The sequence below is a fragment of the Hypanus sabinus genome, chromosome 18 (genome assembly GCF_030144855.1).
Source record: "Hypanus sabinus isolate sHypSab1 chromosome 18, sHypSab1.hap1, whole genome shotgun sequence".
Taxonomy (NCBI): domain Eukaryota; kingdom Metazoa; phylum Chordata; class Chondrichthyes; order Myliobatiformes; family Dasyatidae; genus Hypanus; species Hypanus sabinus.
Genome location: NC_082723.1, coordinates 36,271,067 through 36,283,719, shown reverse-complemented (window position 1 = coordinate 36,283,719; position 12,653 = coordinate 36,271,067). Strand labels below are relative to the sequence as shown.

The following is a 12,653-nucleotide window of genomic DNA, read 5'->3' as shown; positions in this document are numbered from 1 at the left end:
GTTCCGTGCCCAACTGTGGATGGCTCCCAGTGGCTTGAATTTTTAATCTTGATATTGATGTCATAGTAATTGCCAAGACCTTTCACAAGAAAATGGCTCAATTTATTTGACTAAGTGATCAGGAGGGAGATTTTAAGGAGTGCTTTAAAGGAGGACAGAGAAGGAGTTCCATGGACTTTGGCAAAGAGACCGAAGGTTCCATTCAGTTGCCTTTGGTGGTACAATGAAACTCAGAACTAGAGAAGGTCACAGATCTGGGAGAGTAGATCTGGGTGTATTGAGGTTTAGAGATTAACTCGCCCATGCAGTGGTGTTATAAAAGCAGCCCATATCTCAATCTGCAAATCAGACTTGGATACAAGTGGCTTTATGGCACCACCAATGCCATGACTTCAAGTTCAAAATACATTTCTCTTGGAGCTGATGAAATGAAATGAAATCCACACTGCAGATTAGGGAGCAGCTCTTCGTCCATTGGAGAAGATGATTGAGGAAGACTCTGACAATGACCCAACCTGGGGCAGACAGCAGGGAGACCCCTCTGTAGTAACCAAGTTTGATTTAGTTCCTTTCTTGAAGAATGAAGCTGGGCACTGGCTGCTGCTCCCAATGTGTGTGCCAAATGGCAGAAGGGGTGAAAAGGAGCCCCGGTCAGAGACCATCTGGAAGGTTGAGGTGGAGGGACTGAGCAAGGGCTCATGCTGCTGACAAGGGCGACTGCAAAGGAGCAGATGTTTAGGTGGGAGCATGGGCAGAGATGTATTTTTATTAATTAAACAATAATAATCAAAAAAGATTGCTTGTGGAGGGCTTTGAGGTCACCTAAGGCATTATATGCTCAATTTTTTCTGCCTTGTGCATCCTTGAACTTTGCAGGCTTCAGGTATTTCAGAATAAAATAGAAGAGCTGGAGGCAGAAGTGGATGAGGTGCTGAAAGAGGCAAAGAGACAATACAGCTACATCCAAAAAACTCGAGGCTCAACATCAGTGCAGCTGCTGAATCGCACGGAATTGGAGCTGGAGGTCAGTGCGCCGTCTCTTCCATCGGCAACTAGCAGATCTCCTGTGATGTTTCTTCCATCAGGGTTGTGGATGTTGGTCTGACAACTGCTCAGAAGCTTCTTGTGGGAAATATTCCAAGGAAGCATACCTTCTAGCAGTGAAATGTTGCTGCTTTGTATACAAATTTAGCCACAGAAATCATCCTAAACTCAAGCTCCTTTGTTCTTTGGTATACGCAAATGAATTCAAAGAAGCTACTTAGATACAGAGTTCTAGGATGTTTATAAATCACAACTTGTATAGTAATTATTATACCCCTAGTGGTATTTCATGTCATCTATATCATCTGTATGTGTAGTCAATAAGCGTCTTCTGGGTTAACTTCTTAACCATCCCAAGATGGGACCCTTTCCCTGGTCACTATCTAAACTTACAAAACATTCCTTTTATCCAATCAATCCATATCACATACCGTCCAAGATCAAATGTATTCAACACCCTATTATTAATTGGCACATTTCCTCTGGTGATCACTTACATTTGTATACGTGTTACCCACTCTTTGCATTCCTACAAGGTTAATAGTTTTTGGAATAAGTTTGTGTCTCTTCCCATCAGCAGCCCGGCTGCCCGGGTCCCCAAGTTTTGGGATTTCCTTCCTCAGGCTTTTTTTCTTTCTCCTCCTCCTGTGTTGTTGGCTGCCTGCCCACAATAGCCTGGCGTTGCTCTAATAACATTGTTGAGAGCTGTTCCATGTCAAAGGACCATTAACCATCCAAACACGAGGAAATCTACAGATGCTGGAAATCCAGAGCAACACACACAAAATGCTGGAGGTACACAGCAGGCCAGGCAGCATCTACAGGAAGAAGTACAGTCAATGTTTCGGGCTGAGTCCTGACGAAGGGTCTCGGCCCAAAATGTCGACTGTACTTCTTCCTATAGATGCAGATTAACCATCCAAGCTACTTTTGCAGCTGTGACCATGGACCCTGTACCTTCACTGGTCTTTGTTCCAATGAAATTGGGCTAATTGTAAACGCAATAGTCTTCCTCTGACTGAGTTTTCTTTTCTTGCCTGAAAGAACTGGGACAATCTAACCACAAAGATTGAGGATCTGGAGAGCACTCTTTGGTCCAAAGACCAGCAAATCAAGGAGCTTCTCATGGAGATGGAGCCTCAGATGAAGGTCTTGACCAGGGGATTGGAAACCAAGCAGTCCTATGAGCAGGTGAGATGGTCCTTGGTGCATTTTCTGCATACCCTTCATTGCAATGTAACATGGCATGGACACTCAGTGTGGGATGAGAAAGGTTCCAACAATGGCTGCCCTCAGCATTGGCAGTTTTCCTGTTGGACATCCTGATGTCATTAAAGGCAATTTAGAAAGGCAGGGTTTTTTTTTCCCTTTTCTTGATTTAGGTCTAAAGTGGTCATGTTAGCATGGTGGTGCATTTGGTGGAGCCTCACAGTTGGAACGATTGCATCCTCTCAGTTCCAGCAACCTAGGTTCAATTCCTACCTCTGCAGTTGGTGTGGAGTTTGAAATTTACTTATTTACGTCATCTATTTAGAGATACGGCGTGGAATAGGCCCTTCTGGCCCTTTGAGTTGTGCCGTCCAGCAACCCACAGATCTAACCCCAGCCTAATCATGTGTCAATTTACAAGACCAATTAACCTACTAATTGGTACATCTTTGAACTGTGAGAGGAAACTGGGTCCCCTAGAGGAAACCCACTCGCACATGGGAAGGAATGTACAATGTTCCTTACAGAGGATGTCAGAATTGAACTGCGAACTTCAATGCCCTGAGCTGTTATAGCGTTGTGCTAGCCACTACACTACCGTGACCAAATGGGTTTCCTTCCATATTCAGAAGATGAGCAGAGACATATGTTATTTGACCCTCCTGTGTAGGTGAGTGATAGAATTTGAGGAGTGTTGATGAGAAAGAAGGGAGAACAAAATATGATTAGTTCAGGAATGGAGCTATTGATGGTCAGTACAGACTCAGTGGGTTGAAGGGTTGGTTTCTCTGTTGAATGGTTTTCTGTAGTTGGTTTAGTTGAAGTTCTACATCTAACGTGGGAAGAAGTCTTTTCTTCAGTGAACGTTTTAATACATTATGTTTTCCTCCTCTTTTAGCTTTTGAGTCGAGTCAGAACTGTCCAGGCAAATGCAAATGAATCACTGCACCAAGCTCTACAGATACAAAAAGCAGGAACGTCCTTGCTGAAAACCTTGGAAGGTGCTGTGTTCATGTTTCTTGTGCCTGTCATCAGATAATCTGATTACTTTCTAACTGGTTTGCGAAGTCGGGGCATAGAGAAGGTGGGCAGGTCAGGTGACCAATGAAAAAAGTGCAGTAAAACTTCTAGGAGAAGGGTGGGGATAGAACGTAGAACAGTGTGTAGCATAGGAACAGTCCCTTCAGCCCATAATGTTGTGCTGAACCTTTTAAGTTGGTATTTAAATCCCTTCTGCCTATGCAATGTTCATGTTATCATTATCATTATACTTTGTCACCAAACAATTGATACCAGAGCAGGGGTGGGCAAACTTTTTGACTTGTGGGCCACAAAGGGTTCTAAAATTTGACAGGGGGGCCGGACCAGGAGCAGATGGACGGAGTGTTTTGGTAATACACCTCATAAGAGAAAATAAAATATCATGGGATATGTAGAAAACATGTGCTTTAATTTCAATTGAAAATGAACAAATGCATTACAACAAAATACCTGTCTTTGAAGTCCCATGGTATTTAGCTATTTATTGAAATGACTTTTAAAACACTGAAAATTAAACGAATAAAATACAGCTTTTTTTAATAGTAACAGTTATTATTTTAAAGCACTGAAAATTCTGTTATCCTTCAAGATATTATCATCATCACTCTCCTCCTGCCTGTCTTTATTTCAAAAACGGTAGGAGATGCAGGTCTACTTGTCCTGCTCCTTCTTATTCAATTGTCCCCTGTGCCAAAACTCAACAACGACCAGCACAAGGACAGAACAGTGACAGCGCGCCAGTATGCAGAGCGCGTTATTTGATCTGGAGTGCATTTTTTATTTTGAGAACGTACGTGCACCTGCGCACTACTCATGTCCATCACTTAACAGAAATGACATGTAACATGTAAGGCTTATTGAAAAAAATATTTTCAAATGCATTTTTTACATAACACAATGAAGAAACTTATTTTTAATTTCAGTGGGAACAGTGTTGTTGGTCTCCCTTTTTAGCCAGCACATCAAAGTCTGGATTTAGTTTTGTTGTGGCGATTCTCAGGATGGATCTGAGGTGTTGGTCAGTTAACTTGGATCTGTGGCTGGCTTTGTTGATGTTCATGATGCTGAACGCCTGTTCACACAAATAGGTCGAGCCAAACAAAGAGTAAAGCACAAATGTGGAGTAATATGCTGCACCTCAACAAAGGTCAATGTGTAGCGGTGTGCTACACGCAGCGCTAAAATTACGACACGGAGTCGGTAACTGCAGTCGAAGAAAAAAACTTTATTCAAAATCCCCAGCCTCACTTTTAAGCCTCACTCAACCTGCCCCCCCCCCCCCCCGTGGCGCAGAGGCTCCAAAGCTCTGTGCTCGCAAATCCCCGTAGGCTATCTCCCTTAGCCGGAACGCTGGCTAATTGTGAGCCGGTTCGGATGTGCCAGGAAATGGGTCGCCACAAATGTATATAGAGTGCGTCATCTATTGGGAAAACACCAGAATTGTGGGGAAAAAACATTAACAAGGTTTATTAATATAATTTCATCGTTCTGCAGGCCGGATTAAAAAGCTTAACGGGCCATAGTTTGCCCATGCCTGTACTAGAGTGTACAATCATCACAATGATATTTGATTCTGCACTTCACGCTCCCTGAAGTACAAATCAAAGTAAATTTAATAAAAATTTTAATTATAAATCATAATTAGAAAAATAGAAAAGGGAAAGTACGGTAGTGCAAGTCAGATCCAGATATTTGGAAGGTACGGTCCAGATCCGGGTCAGGATCTGTTCAGCAGTCTTATCACAGTTGGAAAGAAGCTGTTCCCAAATCTGGCCGTACGAATCTTCAAGCTCCTGAACCTTCTCCCGGAGGGAAGTGGGACAAAAAGTGTGTTGGCTGGGTGGGTCTTGTCCTTGATTATCCTGGCAGCACTGCTCCGACAGTGTGTGGTGTAAAGTGAGTCCAAGGATGGAAGATTGGTTTGTGTGATGTGCTGGGCTATGTTCACGATCTTCTGCAGCTTCTTCCGGCCTTGGACAGGACAACTTCCATACCAGGTTGTGATGCACCCTAGAAGAATGCTTTCTACGGTGCACCTATAAAAAATAGCGAGGGTTTTAGGGGACAGGCCAAATTTCTTCAGCTTTCTCAGGAAGTAAAGGTGCTGATGGGTCTTCTTGGCAGTGGACTCTGCTTGGTTCGACCAAGTCAGGTCATTTGTGATATTCATCCCGAGGAACTTAAAGCTTTTGACCTGTTCCACCTGTGCACCACCGATGTAGATGGGGTTGTGCGGTCTGCTACTCCTTCTGAAGTCAACAACCAATTCCTTCGTCTTGCTGACGTTGAGGGATAGGTTATTGTCTTCGCACCATGCCACCAAGTTCTTAATTTCCTCTCTGTACTCAGACTCATCATTACCCAAGATACGGCCTACAATTGTGCTGTCATCAGCAAACTTGTATATTGAGTTTGATGGAAACTTGGCTACACAATCATGGGTGTACAGTGAGTACAGCAGGGGGCTGAGTACACAGCCTGATGGGGCACTGGTACTCAGAGTAATTGTAGAGGAGAGCTTGTCCCCTATTTTTCCAGCCTGGGTCCTGTCTGTGAGGAAGTTGAAGATCCAGCTGCAGATCTGGGTGCTAAGACCCAGGTTCTGGAGCTTAGGAATCAGTTTATTTATCAGTTCGCTCTGTGACCATTCATGTGTCTATCTAAGAGACTCTTCAACACCTTTGTCATATTTGTCTCTGATACCACTCCTGGCAGTACATTTCAGGCATTTACCACAGTAAGAAACAAAACAATTTGCCCTGGATAACTTCTTTGAACTTGCCCCTTCTGTCCTAAAATGCATGCCCTGTGGTATTAAACACTTCCACCCTGGGGGAGAAAGATACCAGCAATCTCTCTATCAGCACCTCCCATAATCTTATAGACCTCTTTTGGGTCTTCCCTCAGCCTCTGCCGCTCCACAGAAAGCAACTCAGGTTGCTAAACCTCTCCTTATATCACATGCCCTCTAATCCAGGCAGCGTCCTGGAAAACCTCTTCTGCTCCCTTTCCGAAGCCTCCAATTCCTTCCAGATAAATCCTGGACTCTTGCTGTTCTTTGTGGAGTCTTTGTCAGAGAGGGCAAGACGAGCAGGTTGGGCTTTATTGTGCAAATTGGTCACTTTGTGCAGGACTTGGTACCAAAAGTGGGTGAAATAATTCAGCAGTTCCTGATATTGTGTTGCAACCTTGTGGAAAGGATTGTCAGGTTTATAATTGGCAGTTATTCTTTAACAGGCTTAAGGTACATTGGAGTCCTGTTCTGCCATCTTACCTCAGGTCCCCACCCAGCATTGCTTTCTCCTAAAAATTCTCATTGGACCCTCTTCCATCCCTGCCTCAACATATTTTAAGGAAGGGACAAATAAATTTTCAGATCTCTGTAAAAATGCTTCTTGACATGATACTGTCAGTCCACCTCTGTTATTAATGTTTTGCACATAATACAGGAAATATTTTCCTAACAACCCTTTTAATCACCACATGTGCCTCTGTTCACTAAATATTCCAAGTCTTGTCAATGCAACTTGACCTAATCATTTGGTCATTTTATATTTCTATTTCAGATAACAAGCGGATATTTTCTGTGAAGAATCTGAAAAGCAAGGGGGCTTTCAGGAAGATGGGGCTCAGAGAAAGGATCATTTCAGAGGCCAAGAGGAAGACCGCCCAGGCCAAGCGGATGCTGGGAACCGCCCAGTCAAGTTCCACACTCAGCAATGCCACAGCTGTCCAAACCTCACGTGTCAGCAGAGGCATTGCAAAGGTTAAAGACCAATAATATTTACTTCCTGTGCACTAAACATTCCAACCCAATCTCCCTTTCTTTGACAATAATGCTCTGACATCTGTCTCAAAATCTGTAAGAAATGGTACGGCACATGAATCAGTGTTGTGAACTTTGTTACTTCCAATATATATTTAAATGTCTTGGACGAGAATGTGGGCAGTAAGATGAGTAAGTTTGCAGGCAGCACAAAAAATTGATGGGTTGAAGACAGTTAAGAAGTTTCTCTGTGGATATAATGGGACATCAATCAGCTGGAAAGTTGGGCAGAGTGGTGGCAAATGGAAATTAATCCAAATAAGTGTGGAGTAATGCATTTTGAGAGGTCAAATTTGGTAGGACATGTAGGGTAAATGGCAGGAACCTTAAGAGTATTAACATAGGAAAACCTTGGGTCCCACATACTTACTGTAGCTCCCTGAAAGTGGTGACACAGGTGGATAGGGTAGTGAAAGTTGTACAAAACATTGGTTTGATTGCACTTGGAGTATCAGAGAAGGTTCTGATTGCCACACTATAGGAAGGATATGGTAGCAATACAGAAAGTGCAGAAGAGATTCATCAGGATGTCACCCTGGAACAGAGGGTGACATCCTGTGATTAGAAGGAGATAAGCTAGCTTTATTCTTACTGGAACATAATGAGCCTGAAAGTTGCCTTTATATAGGTTTATAAAATTTATGGGTATTGATAGGATAGATATTATCTTTTTCTTCCCAGATCAGAGGAATCTACAAAATAGAATTAATGTGTACAGATCTAAGGTGAGAATGGAGAAATTTAAAGGGATCTGAGGGGGAGGTTTTTCATACATAGAATGAATATCTGGAATGAGATGCCAATTGAGGTAGAGCAGATCCACTTACAATGTTTAAGAGGTATTTTGATAGGAAAAGTGTTGAGGAATAGAGGCCTAATGTGGGCCAATAATATTAATGTAGATTGGCACTACAATATAGTTGGCATGGACAGGTCAAAGAAATGGGCTTGTTTCTATGCTGTACATTTTTGCGATTCTATTTGAGTCTTTATGAGGGCTGAAGTTCTACCACCTTCACTCTTTGGCCTGTACAATCCATGGGGAATAAGAATCAAAAAGACTGTGCAAATGGGGTGAGAGAATGAGCGTAGGTAATCTGCCCTTAAACCTCTTCCGCCGGAAGCAGAGGACCTTTCGCTCAATCAAAAACAGTCCAGTTTATGGTAAAGTTTAGTATCTTAGGGACTGTGGATGAGATCTTCATTCAAGATCTTCCAGAAAAGTTGTGGTTGGTCCAGGACATCAAAGCCTCTTTTCTTCTGACCCCTTTTAAAATTATACAATATATCTTGATTACAAATTCAGTGCTACATATACAAAGCCTCTTTGAGCACTGCTCCAGAGAAGGAACCTTCCAGTGGGGAGTTTGCATTGGGAAACAGCAGACATTTGTGATCTTTCCAATGGGTTCAACAACTATCTATTCCTGGACCTTATTGATACATTTCCTTCCCTAACATCCTAATCACAGCCTTCACAAACCATTGGAAAGTAAATAGAATTTCAAGCCCACAGAATCTTTCAGCAGTTTTCTTTCCCACTTGGCAACTTCTGATTTCCTTCTGTTTTTCAGGAAGCCCAGAAGATTAGGAGGCAAGCAAGAAACCAGGCTTTGCAATCTTCATCACTGCGTTCACAGCTGCAGGCCACTCAAGAACAACTTGATGCCCAGGAGAAGCAGGTGGCAGCTTGGAAGGCAGTTGTCCAGGAAAACACAGAAACAGCAGCCGAGGTAACATAATTGATGAATGATTTACATCCATTGTGTCTTTTAGTTTGTATGCCCAATGCAAGTTGCAAGAGGTGCAATCTTCATATTATCCTTAGGAATTGAAGATTAACCTTTTAGACACTGCTGTGATCACAAAAACCAGAAGGGGAAAAAAAATCTGAGGAGTTGATTTTGTTTCCTATCACAGAAGAATGGAGTATGAAAGAAGGGCATTCCGTCTATCATATCTGGACATGCTCCATGTAAAAGTGATCAAGTTAGTTCTCTCTATAGCGCTGCAGAAGTCTTTCTTTTAAGAAGTTTACATAGTGTCCTTCTAAATTCCAACTTTTGAGTCTTCTTCCAATACTTCCACTGGCAGTATGTTCCAGGTGTTAACACGTGCAGTATAAAAATCAGTGTGAGACCTTTTGGGTTCCAGTGCCATTTACCTTCATTTCCCAACATCCTTTCCACATTGAGAAGCTTAAACTAAATGCTGCAGCTGGGTTTCCAATCAACACCAAGGGAGCTTTCACTTATCTGCTCTGAGAAAAGCATCTCAACTTGTAGGAGGGACCATATCCATAGCTTTCAGACTTAAGGTAACCGGTAAACAACCAGAGAGATTAAAAAAAAAGGCCAGAAGGCTTTATGAAGAAGATTTTTCCCAGAGCCCTTTATCATTTTAAACTATCAGTGCCAGCTGGCACTCTGCTGTGGTCAACCTAAGATTGACCCTACAAGGTGCTACTAACTGCATCAGTGATACTGACAGTACTTAGAGGTTGCAGCGAGAAGATCCGACAGTCCAGTTATACTTTAGTATCAAGCCCGAGGGAGTGCTGCACGACCATGGTGTGCACCTGAATTGAGTATATTCTGATAGTCTGTGGTAATGATAATGAGCCAGGAGGCCCGGTCAATATTTCCATTCATGCTAGTCCATCGGTTGATATAAAATCTGTGTTGCCTGTAGACTATAGAGTGGGTGGTTTACTCCCTGCATACCTAATACAACTGGAAAAGGTGAAAGAACTCTTCCTTTCAAATAGCAGCAGAAGATCTGTAACATCTACATCAACTATACTCTCGTTGAGTCCTACCCGCGATTGTCCGCCCACACGAGAATGGATGGCAGCAAATGCTACCGCCGAAGCCAAACTTACTCACCGGTCTCCCTTTCTATCCTTGTGAGTAGGTTTTTGGTGAGACAGAGGCGCTGAGAAAGAACATGAAGCAAGTGAAGCAATCCCTGGATCGCGATATGAAGCAGTTGACAGAACTGCTAAGAAAAATAGGTATGTTTGAGGATGGCATTCTGCTGTAAAGAAAAGGTTATGGAGACTGGTTGAAGGGCTGCAAATACCATTGTTCCAAGGACGCGGGCTGCAAAATCTCCTGAGTTACAACATTATAGGATTTGAGGGCTGGAGGGATACAGAATTCTTAACTCCTTGCCTTTGATCTTTGAGCTGAGGCTTGTGGAATCCAGTGACATTGTTCTATCTTGTCTCAACAGACGTCCTACAAGTTGGCCGAGTTACAGACGAAACCCTGAACAAAACGCGGAATCAGATAGGAGCCCTGAGATTGGCAATTGATCAGAAACTAATGCAGAAAGTACAGGAGCTGGAGGCCGCCTCCGAGATGCAGTTGCTGAAGATGAAAGTATTTGAAAGGGACATTGCAGAGATCCAGGCAGACAAGTACAACCTGGAGGACATTGTTCAGAGCTTGCCTCATGGTTGTTATGATCAAATGGGGCTCAGAAAGCAATGAGAAGTTGAGAAAGGAGGTGATCGCTGTGGGTCGGCTTTGTTATACTCAGGAGCTCTTTGCTCTGCCATCTGTTAGTCACCATTTAATGGAGTGTTCCAAACTATTCATTTGATTGGGTATTTAATACATCAACAGTCCTTCTTACTTTAACCCTGCCGTTGTTGCCGGTGACCGGAGATCCTATTTTGAATTTTATTGTACTGAGAAACAGCGCAAAATAGGCCCTTCTGGCCCTTCAAACTGCGCCACCCAGCAATCCCTTGATTTAACCCTAGCCTAATTACAGGACACTTTACAATGACCTAATAACCTACTAACCGGAACTCCTTTGGACTGTGGGAGGAAACCCACGTGGTCATGAGGATCCTCTTTTATCTTAGTATCAAGCCCGAGGGAGTGCTGCACGACCATGGTGTGCACCTGAATTGAGTATATTCTGATAGTCTGTGGTAATGATAATGAGCCAGGAGGCCCGGTCAACATTTCCATCCGTGCTAGTCCATCAGTTGCTACAAAATCTCTTTTGCTTGTAGACTCTTACTAGGTATAGATTGGGTGGTGTGTTCCCTGCATACCTAATACATCTGGAAAAGGTTGCATCCACTAAGCCTTTCATACTGTTTGTTAAATTGTTTAATACTACTAAACCGAACAGTGTCCTCATTCTAATGTTTGGCACCCGCTCCCCCCCCACCCGCAAGATTGCAGGACAACTGTAAAGCCTTATTTTCTAAGCAGTTCCTGGTAAAGCAGAGTGTGGAATGCAGAGATTTACTCCCTAACCCTGATCTGTTTCCGAAATGATCCACTACCAGTCCTCTGTTCACTTATCCACTGCAGACCTGGGTGTGTTATGTGATCAGAAAATATCTTTATAAGCCTTAAACATTATATTTTTATCTAATGGCTTCAAATATGATCTTCACCAAACAAGAAAAATCACTAATATTGATGGGGACCTAACAAATACTCTCATAAATTTATACTTACAAATATGGTCTTGTTGAAAACAAATTCATGGATTTGGTAAAGTTCTCGTTCTGTTATCACTTTGCCCCATTTCAGATGGGTGAACTGAGTAAAGAAACCATTGAAGCTGGCTGAGGCTTTGCTTACCCATATAGTATTCATATTTTGTTTGCCTTCAAAAGGAAAAACATTCATTTGTAATAGTTTATCTGAACAGGTGGCCAGGCATGTTTAACACCCTCTCATGTACAAAATACAAAGTAAAATAAAATGTGATTTATGTCAAAGTTATGTTGCTTTCCATAAGTAGAAGATTAGCCTAACAGCAAAGTAATACATTCCATACCACAGTACCTGTGTGTTCTAAAACTATGTAAACAACAAACTTGCATTTATTAAGTTTCTCACACAACTTTAAGATAACCCAAAATGCTTTACAGTCAGTCACGTCCACTGTCATCTTATTTCCCAACTGAATTGTTGATTAGACCATTCAACAACGACTTGCATAAGTAGTAGTCTTAACAAAGTAAAACATTCCCAGAGTAATGAGACAAAAATTGACACTAAAGCACGAAGGTGGTATTGATATGGATGTTGAAGGTTTCATGAAAGTGGTGGCTAAGGAATATATTTTAAATAAAAATGTGAATAAGTTTATGGGGGAATTTGTGGACATCTTGAAGATATAATTTCCAATATGGCTCCAGTATAATTACAATATTTAAAAAAAGCTTCCCTTCATTAAAGTCACAAGTTAGGAATCTGAGATTGTTCTGGGTTCTTGGTATCATCTATAACACCTTAAAACAGCCTTTGACTGCAGTCTTCTCAAAATTTTCGACATTGTGTATTGGACATTCTAAAGCTGTTTTGACCTTATTTCACATCATTGCAAGTCTCAATAAAAGGATAGTTTTCACAGACAACACAATCTTGGACAAATTCCCATTCCATTTCCCAGACCACTCACGGTTTCAATCAAATGCATGGTGCCTACAATTTCTAAGCATTCTAAAGCAAATCAATTAATTTACATTGACTTGGCACCTTCAAGACATCCCACAGCA

General features: G+C 42.2%; 1 protein-coding gene across 3 annotated transcripts in view; it reads left to right on the top strand.

Annotated features, from left to right (window-relative positions):
* Nucleotides 1-12,026, top strand: part of LOC132407487 (laminin subunit gamma-3-like) — a 137,057-nt gene extending 125,031 nt beyond the window's left edge. For all 3 annotated transcript variants that reach the window (XM_059994100.1, XM_059994101.1, XM_059994102.1), the window contains 7 exons: nt 877-1,024; nt 2,089-2,235; nt 3,152-3,254; nt 6,861-7,060; nt 8,695-8,853; nt 10,034-10,133; nt 10,355-12,026. In XM_059994100.1, the coding sequence (XP_059850083.1) occupies nt 877-1,024; nt 2,089-2,235; nt 3,152-3,254; nt 6,861-7,060; nt 8,695-8,853; nt 10,034-10,133; nt 10,355-10,614 (1,117 nt within the window). In that variant the 3' untranslated portion in view covers nt 10,615-12,026. The remainder of the gene's footprint in view (nt 1-876; nt 1,025-2,088; nt 2,236-3,151; nt 3,255-6,860; nt 7,061-8,694; nt 8,854-10,033; nt 10,134-10,354) is intronic.
* The last annotated feature ends 627 nt before the right edge of the window (nt 12,027-12,653 follow it).